This window comes from Carassius auratus, chromosome 2 (assembly GCF_003368295.1).
Source record: "Carassius auratus strain Wakin chromosome 2, ASM336829v1, whole genome shotgun sequence".
Lineage (NCBI taxonomy): Eukaryota > Metazoa > Chordata > Actinopteri > Cypriniformes > Cyprinidae > Carassius > Carassius auratus.
In genome coordinates this window covers 24,067,156-24,083,263 of record NC_039244.1, presented here as the reverse complement: position 1 = coordinate 24,083,263, position 16,108 = coordinate 24,067,156, and the positions used below count along the sequence as shown (strand labels likewise).

Here is a 16,108-nt window from a genome sequence, read left to right as displayed (position 1 = left end):
CTTTTCGGAACAGGCTATCGGCCGTGTTCTGGATCTCCAGAGGGAGAGGGGTGGAGTTTTGTTGCCAGGTGACACTCCTACCACCTCCCCCCGAAGAAGGTGAAGGTGAACTCCTCCATTCCAGAGGGCAGGATTCATGTGACCTGCTACAACAGCGATGGAACACCAGTTGGTATGTCAACTGTGTAGCTGTTGTAATTATACTAGGGACCAATAATGACCATATTGGTAATTTTCTCACTCTGTGTAGAGGTGCAGTGTGATGTGCGCTGGGTGTCCCTGTCCAGCGGTAGCTCCCTGGTCTGTCTGTGGCTGAGTGGGAGTCATCTCCTGCTCCACCACCAGGAGGCTCTACAGAGCACCATGTCTCCCACAGTGAGAGACTGGAGCTCCAGAACAGGAAGCCTTTGCTTTTGCCTTTCTGAGGTGAGCTGCCTGAATACTTTAAAACTGAAGCTTTTTTAAAGGGATAGTCCAACCAAAAATGTTATTCTTTCAAAATATCTTCTATTGCGTTTCTTCAAGAAGAAAGTAAGTTGTACAGATTTGGAACCCTCATGAGTGAGGAGGGGTAAATTACATCATTTAAATTTTTGGGTGACCTAATAACTTTAGTATCTTCATTTAAGATCCTTTCTTCCTCATTTAGGCAGTTCGTCAATGCCTTGCGCTCCTGTGTGGACCTGGAGCAGTCCGGAGCATGTGAGGGTCAGTTTGAAGAAGACTACCATCCACTGCGCTCCATTGGAAAGGGAGCCTTTGGCTTTGTCTGGCTTGCTGCAAGACGGATAGATGGACAGGAAGTAAGTGACGCTTTCTGCACTCACTGCTAATTCATACAATCATATTCATCCGGTTTGCGAGATAATAAGTGGACAACAGTGACGTCAGTTGTTCAAACCTTTGCTCAGGGTTCTTAAGAGATGATATTTACACTCTGAGTCCGTGTCATTGCCGTAGTGTGTATTCAGTCTTTATGACAATTATATGAGCTGGTGAAGAGATGTTGAATTTATTATCACTTCAATTTCAGGTGGTTGTGAAGTTCATTAGGAAAAGTGGCAGTGGTGAGTGAATGCTGGGTGGATGATCCTGATCTGGGTCGGGTCAGTCAAGAAGTGGCCATTCTGGCTCGCCTGCAACACCCCCAATGTTGTGAAGGTACGCTGAGAGAATGGCTTCAGTTCATATGAAATATTTACAATATTCTGTTGCCAAAAGTAAACGATGCAAAACAGCCTCCTAAAAAAAAAAAAGTATTTGGCCATTAGGTTCCTTAAATGCAATGTTGTTGTTGAATGTCTATTTCAATCTGTTCACATGCTTTAAAACCTTGCTGTGAAGTTTAGACTGCAAAGAATCAGTGGTTAAAATTCATTTTTTCACTGTACTACAACCAGTACAACCCAAATCTGTGTTGCTGTAATTTTTGGATGACTTTTCCAATCTCGGGGAGTTTTGATACACAGGATTCACAAAATTTTTGCTCTTGAAAGATGGCTCAGTACCCAGTTTAGCTGGCTCTACTGAATCACATACTGTATGTATGATAAATAATAGATGTTTAGGTTATCTAACGACCGTTCAAAATGCAGAACTACGGCATAGGGCCGAGTCGTTTCTGAAACTCACTGTACGAGGTAGACCAATCACAACAAACTTCCATCTGACCAATCACAGCAGAGTAGGCTCACAGAAAGGAGAGGTTTAGAGAGACTGAACCTTAGAACTGCTTTAAACGAAATGTTTGAGAGAGGTTGAATATTAAATGCATATTTAGTGTTTATTTATTTTTATTGTATGTGTATAAATTATTGTAGGATACTCCCAAACAATATTAGGAACTTTAAAAATTATTTTTCATTTAAAAATATGATAAAACAAATTTCACAATATGACTATTTTTACTATATTTTTGATCAAATAGCTTAATCAAGCAGACTTGGCAAGGATAAGAGAATTAAAAAAAAATGACCCCAAACATTTGAACAATATATTTATAGATCTAATATTCATATTATACATGTTCTGGATTATTGTCAGGTTTTATATTGAACATTGCCAAATGCTAGTATGGTCTGTTCACTCTTTGTGTTTATGAGTGCATTTCTTTTTTGCTGCAGGTGCTGGAGGTGTTTGAGAATGAGGGATTCTTCCAAATGGTCATGGAGAAGCATGGGGATGGGCTAGACCTGTTTGAGTTTATCGACATGCCAGCCAGACTGGATGAGCCTCTAGCCAGCTACATCTTCAGACAGGTGAGGAACAGGCTGTGAGAACTGATGCATATAGAAGTTGTAATTAGATGATTTCTTTCTGATGTGTATCTGTATGTGTCTGTGTGTAGTTGGTAGCCGCAGTGAGTTATCTGCGTAGCAAAAGCGTGCTCCACAGGGACATAAAGGATGAAAATATCATCATAAACTCTAAATTCCACATCCGGCTGATCGACTTTGGCTCTGCTGCCCTGCTGGAACCCGGAAAGCTCTTCTATACCTTCTGTGGTACTCTGGAGTACTGCTCACCAGAGGTGCTTCTGGGAAACCCGTACGTACTGAAGCATCACACAGACATCTCCATTCTACCTCTGTGTGTCTGAGCTTGATGAGGACAGAAAACAGGAGAAGATCAGGCGATTAAAAGTTCCTCTTTAATTGCTGGTCCCCATTGACTTGAATAGTATTTTTAACTTTTTTATAATACTATGGAAGTCAATAGGGACCAGCAATTGAAGGTGAACTATCCCTTTATATATTCATGTCTATATAATAAGCAGCACATTAATAACTGTATGTCTGAGATCACCACAAAGCCCTTGAACATTCAAATGCACGATTCATCAGAGCAGGTCTTTCTTTATTTACCCTTAATAAAAATGTAGTGACAAGTTAACAATTATTATTCACTCAGGTTTCATTAATCCTGTCTGGATTTTAAAATAGGTTAGAATACCCTTTTTAACTGGGAAACATGCAACATCACTGGTAAAAAAAAAAAGAAAAGTTTTTTTTATGTTGACTTAAAGCCTGTGGAGGTGAATGTCAGATTAATGCAAGAATAATGTTGAAAGCATTATGCTTGTATATACAGGCAAAATATGAGATTTGTTTTTGTGTGTATGTAGATACAAGGGTCCAGAGCTGGAGATGTGGTCTCTAGGAGTGTTCTTATACACCTTACTCTTCAGTGAAAACCCGTTTGGCTGTGTGGAGGAAACCCTGCAGGCCCGACTCAACCCTCCATGCCCGATCTCTACAGGTTTGAAGCTCTGCTTCATCACAGCTGTGAACACTAACTAGAGACACAGGTTTCTGTAGGTCTTAAAAAGTCTAAATTCTCACCTCCAACACATGAAGGCATTAAAAAGTTCTTAAATTGGAGCTGAAACCATTAAATTCACAGACATGCCATGTAAATGTTGCATGCCCTGCAATCAATCAAGATGCACTTACTTGAGATGCAAAATGAAGGTATAAAGGTATTGTTTTCTGATAAATTGAGCAAAATTTAGTTTATGCTTAAGAGGTCCCTCAGTGAGGCTTGAAGACTTGATTCCCTTTACATTATCCAAGCCCGTTGGCAGAAATTTGTTCTCGTTTGAATCATAACACTTCTTTTTGAATAATTTCCCAGAAAAATAAGACATGTAATGTTGAACATTGCTTATTTTAAAATAAAACCTGCAAAAACACTGTTTATTAGTATTCAACCTGTTGCTGTGTGCTTGTTTTAGAGTTGTATGCACTGTTGGCTGGTCTTTTGCACCCAGTGGTTGATGAAAGAATGACTCTAGAGGATCTCTTGGAGTCGCAGTGGATTCAGCAACCCATAAATCTAGCAGAGTACTCGTGGGGAGAGGTCTTTCCCTCTAGCGAAGGTAAAACTATTGGGTTTAGATTATTTCATATTTTGGCCATTTATGCCTTCGTCCTCCGAAAAGATTATAACACCTTTTAATAAAAAGAAAAAAAAGCTCTGTATCATTTATCTCATGATTTTCTCTCAGTATCCACAGAACATGTTGAGTCCAACTCATGTGTGAACCGGGCAGATATCCTCTACCTGGACCTCGAAAACAATCTGAGCACTTCAGAGGACACCCCTTTAGTAGATGAAGATGAAGATGAGGAACAGAGGAGAACAATGGCGGCACTGCAATCCGAGCTGCTGAAATATCTCACTGATGTGTGAGGAGCTGTTGTGAAAGAAATACTAATGTGTTCTGCTCAACCATGAGCACTAATGCACAATGTCTGCAGAACTCTCACTCCACCTGCCACTGTCCTCCTTGATGATACCAGTCCGTCCAAAAGAGCAAAAGGAAAGTATAACTGGGAATGGAAGCCATCTGTGTTGCTAAGAAACAGCTTTATCTCTGTGCTCGGTGAAGGAATAGGAGTGTATTTATGAATGTTGTTTTTCACCTTTCATGGAGTTTTTAAAACCTTGTATTCTGAGATGTAGAAAATTCTTGCTGTTTGTTGTAATGTTGTGGTGTTGAGCACAAGAATTGTCCTGTTAAAACATGATGAAACATGCGCTAGACCTTGATGAGGTTTGTTTTATTATTAGGCCTTCAGAGCTTGAAAAGAATTTTAGGTTGATTTTTAACATTTTAAATTATGAATATTTTTAATATTTTTAACTTTTAAAAGTTTATCCTATGAATAAATTATTGGCATGATTTCAGTGTACTTTGGTTGTCGGTTACTCTGAATTGTTTTTATTTTTTCAACTTATTCTCAGGCTTTGTAAAGCTTCAATCAGGTGTTAATGTCAGTTGATTTCTTCAATAAAATTATTAGCAGTTTATATTCACTTTCGTCTCGTCTTCTGTTCAAACCTCCGGAACTTTTGAGGTCTGATTTGTTTTAGTGCGGGTGTATTTGACGCTACACAGATATGGGTACACATATATGCAGAAAACAGGTCAAGCCAAGTCACCTTTAATTATATAGCGCTTTAAACAAAAAAGATTGAGTGAACTGGTTCTGGCTTTTCTGAAGGACATCACTGGACCCTTACTGGACCCCCTGCAGTTTGCTTACCGAGCAAACAGGTCCGTGGATGATGCAATCAACATGGGATTGCACTTCATCCTGCAACATCTGGACAAACAGGGACTTATGTGAGGATCCTATTTGTGTCTTTAGTTCGGCTTTCAACACCATCATCCCAACAGCCCTTCAGACCAAACTGACCCAGCTCTCTGTTCCTAGCTCTATCTGTCAGTGGATCACCAGCTTTCTGACAGATAGGCAACAGTTAGTGAGACTGGGGAAATTCACATCAAACAGCTGCTCCACCAACACTGGTGCCCCTCAGGGATGTGTTCTCTCCCCTCTGCTCTTCTCCCTGTACACCAACGACTGCACCTCTAAAGACCCCTCTGTCAAGCTCCTAAAGTTTGCAGACGACACTATAGTCATTGGCCTCATCCAGGACGGTGATGAGTCTGCTTACAGACAAGAGGTTGAGCAGCTGGCTTTCTGGTGCAGTCTTAACAACCTGGAGCTGAACACGCTCAAAACTGTGGAGATGATCGTGGACTTTAGGAGAAACCCCCCTGCACTTTCCCCACTCACTATCATGAACAGCACTGTGACTGCAGTGGTGTCATTCAGATTCCTGGGAACCACCATCTCTCAGGACCTGAAGTGGGACAATCACATTGACTCCATTGTGAAAAAGGCCCAGCAAAGGTTGTACTCCCTTCGCCAGCTGAGGAAGTTTAACATGCCACAGGAGCTGCTGAAACAGTTCTACTCAGCCGTCAATGAGTCTGTCCTGTGTACTTCAATAACTGTCTGGTTTGGTTCAGCAACAAAATCAGACATCAAAAGACTACAGAGAACTGTTCGGACTGCTGAAAGGATAATTGGTGCTCCCCTGCCCACCCTTCAAGAACTGTATACATCCAGAGTGAGGAAAAGGGCTCAGAAAATCACTCTGGATCCCTCACATCCAAGTCACCCCATCTTTGAACTTTTGCCATCTGGCCGGCGCCTCAGAGCCGCAAATACCAGAACAGCAAGGCATAAGAACAGTTTCTTCCCCCAGGCAATCTACTTCATGAACAGTTAAATGTTCCCTACCTATGCTCATAAACGTGCAATATCCTTATATTTATTTGTTAACCCTCCATCCTAGAACATTCCTGCATCTCACTCAATCCTATTCCATTATCATGTATAGCACAATTGTTTATACACTTATTTATTTACCAATTTGTAAATCTCCCTTTCTTTTTTTTCTTTTTTGTCTGTGTTGTTGTTGTCTCTGTGTCCTGGAAGCTTATGTCACTAAAACAAATTCCTTGTATGCGTAAGCATACTTGGCAATAAAGCTCTTTCTGACTCTGATTCTTTCTGATTCTGAAAGCAACTGAAGAACATCAATTAGGAAAACAGTTTGTGAATAATGCAAAATGACAGTTAAAGGCAGTTCATTATTGAACTCAGTGCTGGTGGGAACCAGAGTCTAACATTCAATTGTGATGAATCGCATAAAAAAAAATCAAATGAATAAATAATAGCTTATTTAATATTATAATAGGATATGTGACTGCTTGTCGATATGAATCTCCTAAAACAAATTCTTTATCTGTTATGTAATTATACATTCCTTTTTGTTTGTTTGAACAAATCGAAGCAATCAAACCAACAAAATAGCAACAATGTAAATCCTGTGACAAGTCCTCATTAGCAAGTTTTTTTATTATAATAAATCAAAAGTAGGAAGAAAATAAATATATGGAGCTAGTGTTAAAGGGTCCATATATATATATATATATATATATATATATATATAGTTTTTTGTAATTATGAAATAGATAAATTAATATATTAAGATTAGAGAATACTACTAGAGGTTCAAGGTTTTTTTTATCAGCAGGGCTTTTTTTTAAATTATAAATAAAAGAAAACAACTGGATAGAATAGAATATAAATAAAATAGATAGTGCTCATTTTAGGGGGTAAAGTTTAGATAGAAGATATGTGTCTAGCTGTTTCTTGAAGATGGCTTGGATTGGGTCAGGCAGCATAGTTCAAATTACAGGAGGTACTGGGGGGTACTATACCCCCCAAAGGGACAGAAATAGCAGTTGGGGGGGGGGGGGAATTATCTATGGCTTTTCATACCACTGCTATGCTAATGACACTCAACTCTACCTCTCATTCCATCCTGATGATCTGACGGTAGCTATTCGCATCTCAGCTTGTCTAACAGACATTTCTTGCTGGATGATGGACCATCACCTTCAACTCAACATTGCCAAGACAGAACTGCTTGTGCTTCCAGCAAACCCATCGTTTCGTCACAATATCACCATCAAGTTAGCACATCAACTATAACTCCTTCAAAAACAGCTAGAAGCCTTGGAGTTATGATTGATGATCAGCTGACTTTCTCAGACCACATTGCTAAAACTGTCAGATTTGCTTTATTCAACATCAAGAAGATCAGGCCCTCTCTTTCGGAACATGCTGCACAACTCCTTGTTCAAGCTCTTGTATTGTCCAGGCTGGACTATTGCAATGCCCTCTTGGCAGGTCTTCCAGCCAGTTCCATCAAACCTTTACAATTTATCCAGAACGCGGCAGCAAGATAAATTTTTAATGAGCCAAAAATAATACATGTCACACCTCTGTTTATCAATTTGCACTGGCTTCCAATAGCTGCTCGCATAAAATTCAAGGCATTGATATTTGCCTACAAATCTACATTTGGCTCTGCACCCATTTACCTAAATTTGTCACTTCAGATTTATGTGCCCTGTAGAAGCTTGCGTTCTGCAAGTGAACGTCGCTTGATTGTGCCATCCCAACGAAGCACAAAATCACTTTTACGGACTTTAAATGAAATGAGTCCTTAGCCATCTTCAACAATCGTCTTGAAATCCATCTATTCCATCTTTATTTGACCCTCTAACTCTAACACTCACTATTCTATTCGATTCTATTCTTAAAAAAAATCTAACTACCTTTCTAATCTTTTTGTATTCTATTTTATTTTCATGTATTATGCATTTTTGTGTATGTTGTGTGTGTGTGTGTGTGTGTAAAGACCTCTAACACTAGCTTGCTCTATTCTTTTTCTATTCTGTTTTATTTTTATTTATTATATTATTTAAAAGCCCATGTTACGTGTACTGTGTTAACATAACCGAGACTTATACATCATTGCTCTTTTTGTTATTTTTGATTGCTTCCACTGTCCTCATTTGTAAGTTGCTTTGGATAAAAGCGGCTGCTAAATATGTAAATGTAAGAGTTTTGTGGACCAGAAATAGCTTTGGAACTGTGTATCATGCTGTAATGATTTGTTTATTTAGTAGAGATGGGCTTCTTCCTCATTACAGCAAACAAATTATAAGCAAATTATTAACATGCATTTGTCTTGTTAAAAACCGACTAGCCTTTGAAGTTGATGTTTGATGGTTTTAATTTTAAAAGAAATCACGATTGACAATATTGTTTTGCCATCACAGGAATCAATGCAATTTTAAAATATATTAAAATAGCTAACAGTTCTTTTTAATGGTAATAATATTTCACCATATGACTGTTTTAATATATTGCTGATGAAATAAATGCAGCCTCGGTGAATATGAGAGTATTTTTTTCAAAAGCTTATTAAAATATCTAGCCAACCCCAAATTTCTGAACAGTGGCGTAAATGTATATCAAATTATTGAATTATTTTTGAAAATATGAACCTTATATAAAGAAATATTTTTTCCACCTAATTATTAAATATAAGATAAACATAGTTTAATTCAACTGAAATGTATTTAGGTAATACAATTTATAATAAATATTGTTACAAAGCCGATTTACAGAAAATAATGCAACACAATCTATAGGTAAGGGAAAACCACAATTTTGAACATATGTACATTGTAAGTAAGGAGAGAAGATAAAATTAAAATTAGGGCTGTCAAATTGATTAATCACATCCAAAATAAAAGTTTGTTTTGACATGATATGTGTACTGTGTATGTATTTATATATAAATACACACACATACAAATATATATATATATATATATATATATATTTGTGTATGTTTCCTTCCCCCACGTGCTCCATGTTTTGTTTATTTCCATATTTGGTCTTCCTGTTCCTGTCCTGATTATGTTATCATTTATTCCAGTAATTCCACGCTCTGTTACATTGTCCCAAGGTGTGTCTCATTAGTTTGAATTTATTTAAAGTGTTCTGCCCCTGGTTTTCCGTCCGGTATTGTTCGTCTCATCCCAGTGCTATGTGTGCTTTGCTGCTGTTCAATTCAATAAAGTTACAGTGCACAGCATACTATTAATGAGTGCACCTCCTACCTCCACTTCTCACTGTACTCCTCCTCTCGCAACACCAGAATGTGTTGGATGCTTTTGGATCCGAAATGACATACTTGACCTCTAGAAACCACAGTATGGGCATTGGAAGAAGTTAAATGAGTTTATTTTGCTTTGGCTACAGTGGTGACTACAAGCATTCATGTCACTTCTGCAGGCTGTGTCATACTCTGTAAGATAAAGTGTCACTCTTTTCATAGCTTTTGCCGGCTCTGAGACACATGCATGCTATTTCTCCTGATCTTTTTCTAGCAAAAATTCCCTCATCACTAAATGAAAACTTATAGTGAAATTTTGAGTATTTCAGGAGCCTTTTCACAAGTCCATTGTTTTTGAATGTCAGTGTTACTTCTGCTATACTTTCACACTTAAAACTAAAATGTGGTATTCCTCTTGTACCATTGTCCTCTTTATCATAAGAAATAACTCACTTGGCAGTTCTCTCTCAAGTGTTTCCACTGCTCCCAGCATTAAGTGTGAGTATGATTCAGTGAGCTATATAACACTTTGGTAACACTTGAGAATAGGTAACACTTGTTAAATATTAACTACAACATTTCTCTCAATAAATTCTTAATTTGCTGCTTATTAATAGTTAGTAAGGTAGTTGTTAGGTTTAAGTATTGGGTAAGATTATAGATGTAGAATAACTTTTAATGTGAGTAAAACTGTGGGAATGTACTTTTCCATTAAGAGAGTTGACGAGGGTTGTCTGGATATTTTCGTCAAAGTAGAAGTAATATTGTTTAGCATTTCAAATATTTGGGTATTTGATCGTGGAAAATATAATTTATATTTTAAAAAAACTACTAAACTACTAAAAAAGGTTTCTAGAAGTGCTGTTATTGTATGTATTGTATTTCTGTAATGGAGAATTTTAAGTTTGTAAAAACATCCAGGAACTGCAGATGCAAATTAGCTCTGTAGCTAACTCTGGCACAACACTTCAATTGTTTGTAAGTTGCTTTGGATAAAAGCGTCTGCTAAATGACTAAATGTAATGTTAAATATATGAATTAATCTAAACTAAACTAAATCTGTCCACAGGTAGTCTGCAAAGTATGATCAGTCGCTACTCCAAAGTCATGCTTCTGCCAGTCAAGAGGGTAAACATGGTATCCCGACTGCTAAGAGAGAAATGGCTCTTCACTGCTGGAGTACAAATTCCAGGTAGGGCTGCTACTTTTCACTAAAGGTTATCCTGGCTCTAATGTATGGAAGCCCATTCCCACCACAGTTCACTGTTGTGTGGGCCATTTTGGATCAATGAAGATGCCATTTAAAGGACAGTCAGTGTTTTACAGTAGTTTCAAACAGCTTGTTTTCTCCCCACAGTATGCATATTTTCTAATGGGTGTGCGGCAGCCAGAGATGGTAAAGGCAAAGCTGTTCAGGACCTCTCTGAGCTGTGATGTCGTCATTGATTTCTGGAGCGGAGGGGACTGTACCAGACACCAGACAAAAAGGGCCAAACTCTCATCCTTAACCCTCCGCTCAAAGACATCCTCTGTGTCTCTGAGGAAACCTACCTGGAGCAGATCACCATGGCGGATGCAGAGGAGTTCCATGTTTTTCTCAAGCTGATGGTAAGAGAGCAAGAGGAAGCAGAGAGGGAGAATGAATACAGCAGTGATGAGGAGTTAGGGGAGGATAAAGATGATGATGACGGACTGCACAGGAGAAAGCGTCACTGGTACACTGGTTACAAGAAGGACAGAAAATTAGGCCTTTTGTATTAAATATTCAAAAGGAATAAAAACTATTTCATTCAGCAAAATTACCTGTTTTTTCGAGCTATATAATGGCAGCATTTCATGTTCTGCATAAGTATGACATATGCAAACTACTAGCATACTGTTTACAGGCTGGTGGTCATGACAACATTTTTGTATATTATTTGTTTATTTAATCCTGCATCTCATTTATTGCTTTATAAGCTTTTACCTCCGGATATGAGGTGAATAGTAGTGTCGAGGAACATTGAGGTGATAATAGTGTTTGTTTATCTGAATGGCCTGTTATGGGGAGGGTCAGCATAATTTACACCAAATACTGAGTAACCATGCAAAGCTGAAGAGTGTTAGTGTCGTGCGATCGTTTACGGATCTGTGCGCATCAGTGGAACGCCTGGTCTCTGATAACAAGGATAGAGTCGGGCGGTATTGATCTGGGGCAACATTAGTCTAATGGAGGCCAGGATGCAAGCAGGAGTTACTGCATATGTGGATGTGTGGAACAGGTACGCAAGTCATTTTAACACAATTAATCGATTGGTCTTCAATGCGTTCATATTTTATTCTAACTCTTTGAACTGTTTGTCGAAGAAACAGGGCTGAAACTTACAATAATGTTTTTTTCAGTTGGAACTACGTACCATGTCATAATGATTTGTGTATTTATTAGAGATAACATTATATTACCAGTAAACAAACAAGCACATTATTTGCATTGATTGATCCTGCTCACCAAATATCATGCTACTGGCATTTGTGGTAATAATTTTTTATGTTTGTAAATATATTAAGCTCAATCAAGTTCACTCAAAACTGTATTTTTTATATTTTATACTCATCACTATTTTTATTCTCTATTTGATGTTAAAAATTATATAAGTCAAATTGTTTATAAGGATGAAAAATGCTTTGTGAATGTTTGATAGTCCTAATAATACAAAAAATAAATAAATAAATAAATAAATTAGGAATGATCATGTTTGTTTAAGATTTATCCGTCATAATTTTTTGGAGAAATTGCAAACTGTAAAGCTTTGTTCTTTAAAGGGATAGTTCACCTACAATTTAAATTCTCTCCTCATTCACTCACAGAAAGAAAGAAATCATATAGGTTTCCAACGATGGATAAATAAATGATGACTTTTAAATTTTGGGGTAAACGTTCTTTTTAAAGTCCCTCAAAAATTGTTCTTCTTCCTTGACTTTTATTCAGAACATACTGAAGTGATAGTTACTTTACAAAAAAATCTCAGTCATGTCCCAATTGCTAGTTGCCAGAAAGGGCATTCTTAATCTATAGAGCAGTTAATTTGACAAAAAACTGTGTAGTGCAGGATGAGTTATTAATTTTTGTTGTCTTTCCAATTTGAAAATGTAAGTGTATTCTTTATATTTGAACCCTCATCCTAAGTTTACAGATCATATGTTGTATAAGTCTGTACTCATGTTTCTTCTGTTTTCTGTAGGTAGAGAAGCCGTATATGTGCTCCACTGTTCCAGTCTCAGCATACAGAGGAGCTATTGTTCTTCAGCCTAACGCTTTCTCTCATTAATGTGGAACTGAACTCCAAACATGAATCAGCCTTTCATTGTTAACATCTCTGAGAATTGGAACAACATAATGATGAGCAGACACATGAATCTGTTCCTCATCCCTACGGTTCTGCTAACCTCGGTCACGTTGCTGGTCAACCCCATTCTGTCCCTTTGCATTCTGTGTTTTCCTTCGCTACGTCAAGAGAACCGCTACCTACTCCTTGCTAACATACTCTTCACCGATATGCTCTTCCTCACCATAAACCTTACGATGGTCTCCTGTAACTCAATGGGCCTGCACATGCCCCACTGGTTGTGTAAGTTTATGATGGCGAGCATGGTAATGGCATATAGCACCTCTGTGCTCACTATCACACTGATGGTTGTCGACACGTATGTGGCGGTACGGTGGCCATTACGTTACAAAGAGATTTTCACACCATCTCGGGCCAGGAAGATAATCATGAGCTTGTGGGTGTTGGCCGCAGGGTGTCCCATCTCTTTGCTAGTGATGTTTGAGGTGGTGATGGACCATTACAAGCAGAGCCTTCCAGTGTGTTTAGTGTTGATAGCGGTGCTCTCATTGGAACAGAGGAAGGTTGGCGTTCATTCATTCTTAATCAGTGCTGTCAGCCTCTGCACTGTTCTTGTTGTGTACTGTTACATCCATCTCTACATCATCACCAAGACTTCTGGGATATGGCGCGGTCGGTACTCTCGTGCGCGTATGACACTTCTGGCACACACTCTGTTGCTCATGTTGTATTTTGTACCCCCGTTGGTCTTTGCGGTCGAGCTGGCTCTTTTAAAGCGAGATAACTCGGATGAGGTGGGAGTGTGGATTAACTTGGTGAACATGTGCGTGTTGATGTTGTTGCCACGCTGTTGCACACCTTACCTGTACATCCTGCGCTATCGCGAGATTTACAGGACTGTCCAGCGAGTGTTGTGGAAGAAGAGACCCCAAAGTCAGAGGAGTGCTGCCTAGAACTGGACTTGAAGCAGAGCAAGCCTGCAAAATAACTGTCTGGTTGCTCAGTCGTTGGAGGGTTCATTTGCAGAAGATGGAATTTAAAAGACTCCCGAGGCAGAAAGAGATCTTTAAAAGATACATTTTATATTTTAGTATGTTCAGTTAAAGCATTTTAATGTTTCAATTGTTTTTATATTTTCAAATCTAAACTGAAGACTGAATGTGCTATTATTCATCATAACAGAACTTTATAAAGTGCAACTGGGTGAATCTCAAAAAGAAAAGTCTAGGTTACTAAGACTTAATAAAAAAAAAAAAGATAAGATATTTAGGCTTGAATTTCTTTATGCAAATATTTTTTTTATTTTTGGATTTCCCCGGTAAAATACTGTATGTTGTTATTCATGACCACCAAATTTATTCAAACTCTTGTGTGCAAAGCAATGGTCGATGCTGTTTTGTTCTCTTGATAAAGTAAATAAATTTACATTTCAGGATTTTTACAAAATTGTCTCTTTCTCCAATTTCCCATTGTTTAAGTGTTCATTGTTTGACATCTGTGACACTTAGCGCTCTGAGTTAATCTGTCAGTCCAAAAATAACAGTGTAAATGTTATGCAATCATTCTGATTCTAGGAAGACGCATCAATATTTATGCCTTGGTGCAAAACTCCAGAGTGTCATTCTGATCCATTTAGCTGTGAAGTGATATTTACCTGTTTCTCATTTTCCATGGAAATCATCTTCAACTGTGTCTGTGACCAATCCACATTTGGAGTGGCCATGTGCTGTGCTGCTCTTCTTATTGGCCGTCTTAAGCCCCTTTCACACTGCACGTCGGACCCGGAACATTGCCGGGTCGCCTTCTGGGTGAAAGCAACCACGTCCCGGAATTGATTACCGAATTGAACCCGGGTCGGGGACCTAGTAACATTGCGGGGTTCGACCTGGTACGAGCGCTGTGTGAACAAAAGCCAGATCTAATGCCGCGTCGAAGTGATGACGCGTGTTATCGTGCGACTCTTTTACCGGCTGTTTTGAAGGAAGATCAACATTCGCGAAGAAAACATATGTGCAAACTGTAATGAAGCAGAGATCAGTTAGTTCCTCACTTTCTGCGCTGACGCCGAGATCGTTCGCTTCAGTGAAAGTATAACGTGCCTAGCGTTGTCGACTCGTACATTACACGTCACGCGCTGATGTCACGTGTCGTTACGGGATCTTCAAGGGTTGTGTGTGAAAGCACGCACATATACTGGGTCATCACTGGCAGTGTGAAAGTGCCAAATCTAGCGACCAGGGAACAATTGCAGGAACACTTTACCCCTGTATTTGCCGGAATGGCAGTGTGGAAGGGGCTTTATACAGCTCTGGTGTCCTGAGTATTACAGCAATGGTGCTGAATACCTGCTGTTAGCACCCTTTCACTGTGGCCTGTGTCACGGACCTACAGAGCACTTGGAGCCATCTGGGTAATCTGTCTTTTTCCCTGCAGCATCTATTAGCATGTTTTTGTGGTACCATGGTATGGCCCCCTTCACCCTCCACCTCTGCTCCCTTCCTTTGCTGATGGTTTTGACCATAAGCCACTTTCGCCAACTCCACGTCTCCATGCTTCTGACGGTCACGGGTATCATTTTCATCCTCCTTATGGTGTTGTCTGGTTACCTCATCCTCTACTTTTGTACCTGTAGTTCAGGCGTGTGGAAGGTCGAGACCTCATCCCTTACTAGAGGAACATTTATCATCCATTATCTCCACCTGTTCCTGGCTTTCTGCCCCCTGCTGGTTTTCGATGATTGAGTTGATGCTTTTCAACAAAAGTGAGACTATGGACCCCAAAGCAAACCTGTGGATGTCCCTGGTTGTGTGTAAGTTCTTACACATCCTGCCCAAAGCCTTAGCACCATACCTGTACAGGCTTCGCTATAGGGAACTGTGCAACGTGCTGTTCCAGTTCCTTCAGCTGAATAGGCCTACAGCTATCACACCTGTGATATAAATATGATTATTTGAACTTGTGAAAAACACAAAAAGTTGTTGCTGAACTCATCAACCAGTTGAAACTGCCAATTAAACCAGTTAAAATATTAAATTAGCTATCTGTAATGATGCTCAATGAGTGTTTTGTTCACAGGATTTTATGTCAGAATAATATGTGAGAATAATCAAAAATATACATTATGTTGTGGTTTTAATGGTATTTATTGCGTTTCATATGGTATTATGTATTTACTTATGGTATTTACTATGTATTTTGGTCACTAAAAACTCTTATTTCTAGCCTATCATAAAAAAAAAAAAAACACTAAAAGTCAGCTTTCGTATACTTTTTCAGTCAGAAGCAGATTTACTACTGTAAATATTAGAAATTACTATAAAGATTTTGATGTGTAACGTACAACTCTTTGAAAATCTTTAATTTAGTTACTATACTATATTGTTATAAACCAGGTTACTAAAAAATAACTGTAGCAACAATTGAATTTTGACTGAATGTAAACCACA

At 38.6% G+C, this 16,108-nt stretch overlaps 2 protein-coding genes and 2 pseudogenes across 2 annotated transcripts; all 4 read left to right on the top strand.

The window, feature by feature from the left end:
- Positions 1 to 1,086: 1,086 nt before the first annotated feature.
- On the top strand, positions 1,087 to 4,812 carry LOC113041143 (PAS domain-containing serine/threonine-protein kinase-like). Its single transcript, XM_026199509.1, has 6 exons — positions 1,087 to 1,161; positions 2,103 to 2,258; positions 2,348 to 2,547; positions 3,125 to 3,258; positions 3,734 to 3,877; positions 4,007 to 4,812. The coding sequence occupies exons 1-6, from the start codon at positions 1,087 to 1,089 to the stop codon at positions 4,189 to 4,191; spliced, it is 894 nt and encodes a 297-aa protein (XP_026055294.1). The 3' UTR covers positions 4,192 to 4,812.
- On the top strand, positions 4,243 to 12,561 carry LOC113041136 (transcription termination factor 4, mitochondrial-like; annotated as a pseudogene).
- LOC113111068 (probable G-protein coupled receptor 148) lies at positions 11,339 to 14,065 on the top strand. The gene is made up of 2 exons (XM_026275515.1): positions 11,339 to 11,597; positions 12,558 to 14,065. The coding sequence occupies exon 2, from the start codon at positions 12,665 to 12,667 to the stop codon at positions 13,613 to 13,615; it is 951 nt and encodes a 316-aa protein (XP_026131300.1). The 5' UTR covers positions 11,339 to 11,597; positions 12,558 to 12,664; the 3' UTR covers positions 13,616 to 14,065.
- Positions 14,066 to 14,309: 244 nt separating this feature from the next.
- LOC113041130 (probable G-protein coupled receptor 148) lies at positions 14,310 to 15,602 on the top strand (annotated as a pseudogene).
- Positions 15,603 to 16,108: the final 506 nt, after the last annotated feature.

Coding starts and splice junctions, on each gene's coding strand:
- LOC113041143 (XM_026199509.1), top strand. CDS start 1,087: ATGATCCTGATCTGGGTCGGGTCAGTCAAGAAGTGGCCATTCTGGCTC. Junction 1,162..2,102: donor ACACCCCCAATGTTGTGAAG/GTACGCTGAGAG, acceptor TGTGTTTATGAG/TGCATTTCTTTTTTGCTGCA. Junction 3,878..4,006: donor GGTCTTTCCCTCTAGCGAAG/GTAAAACTATTG, acceptor ATTTTCTCTCAG/TATCCACAGAACATGTTGAG.
- LOC113111068 (XM_026275515.1), top strand. CDS start 12,665: ATGAATCAGCCTTTCATTGTTAACATCTCTGAGAATTGGAACAACATA.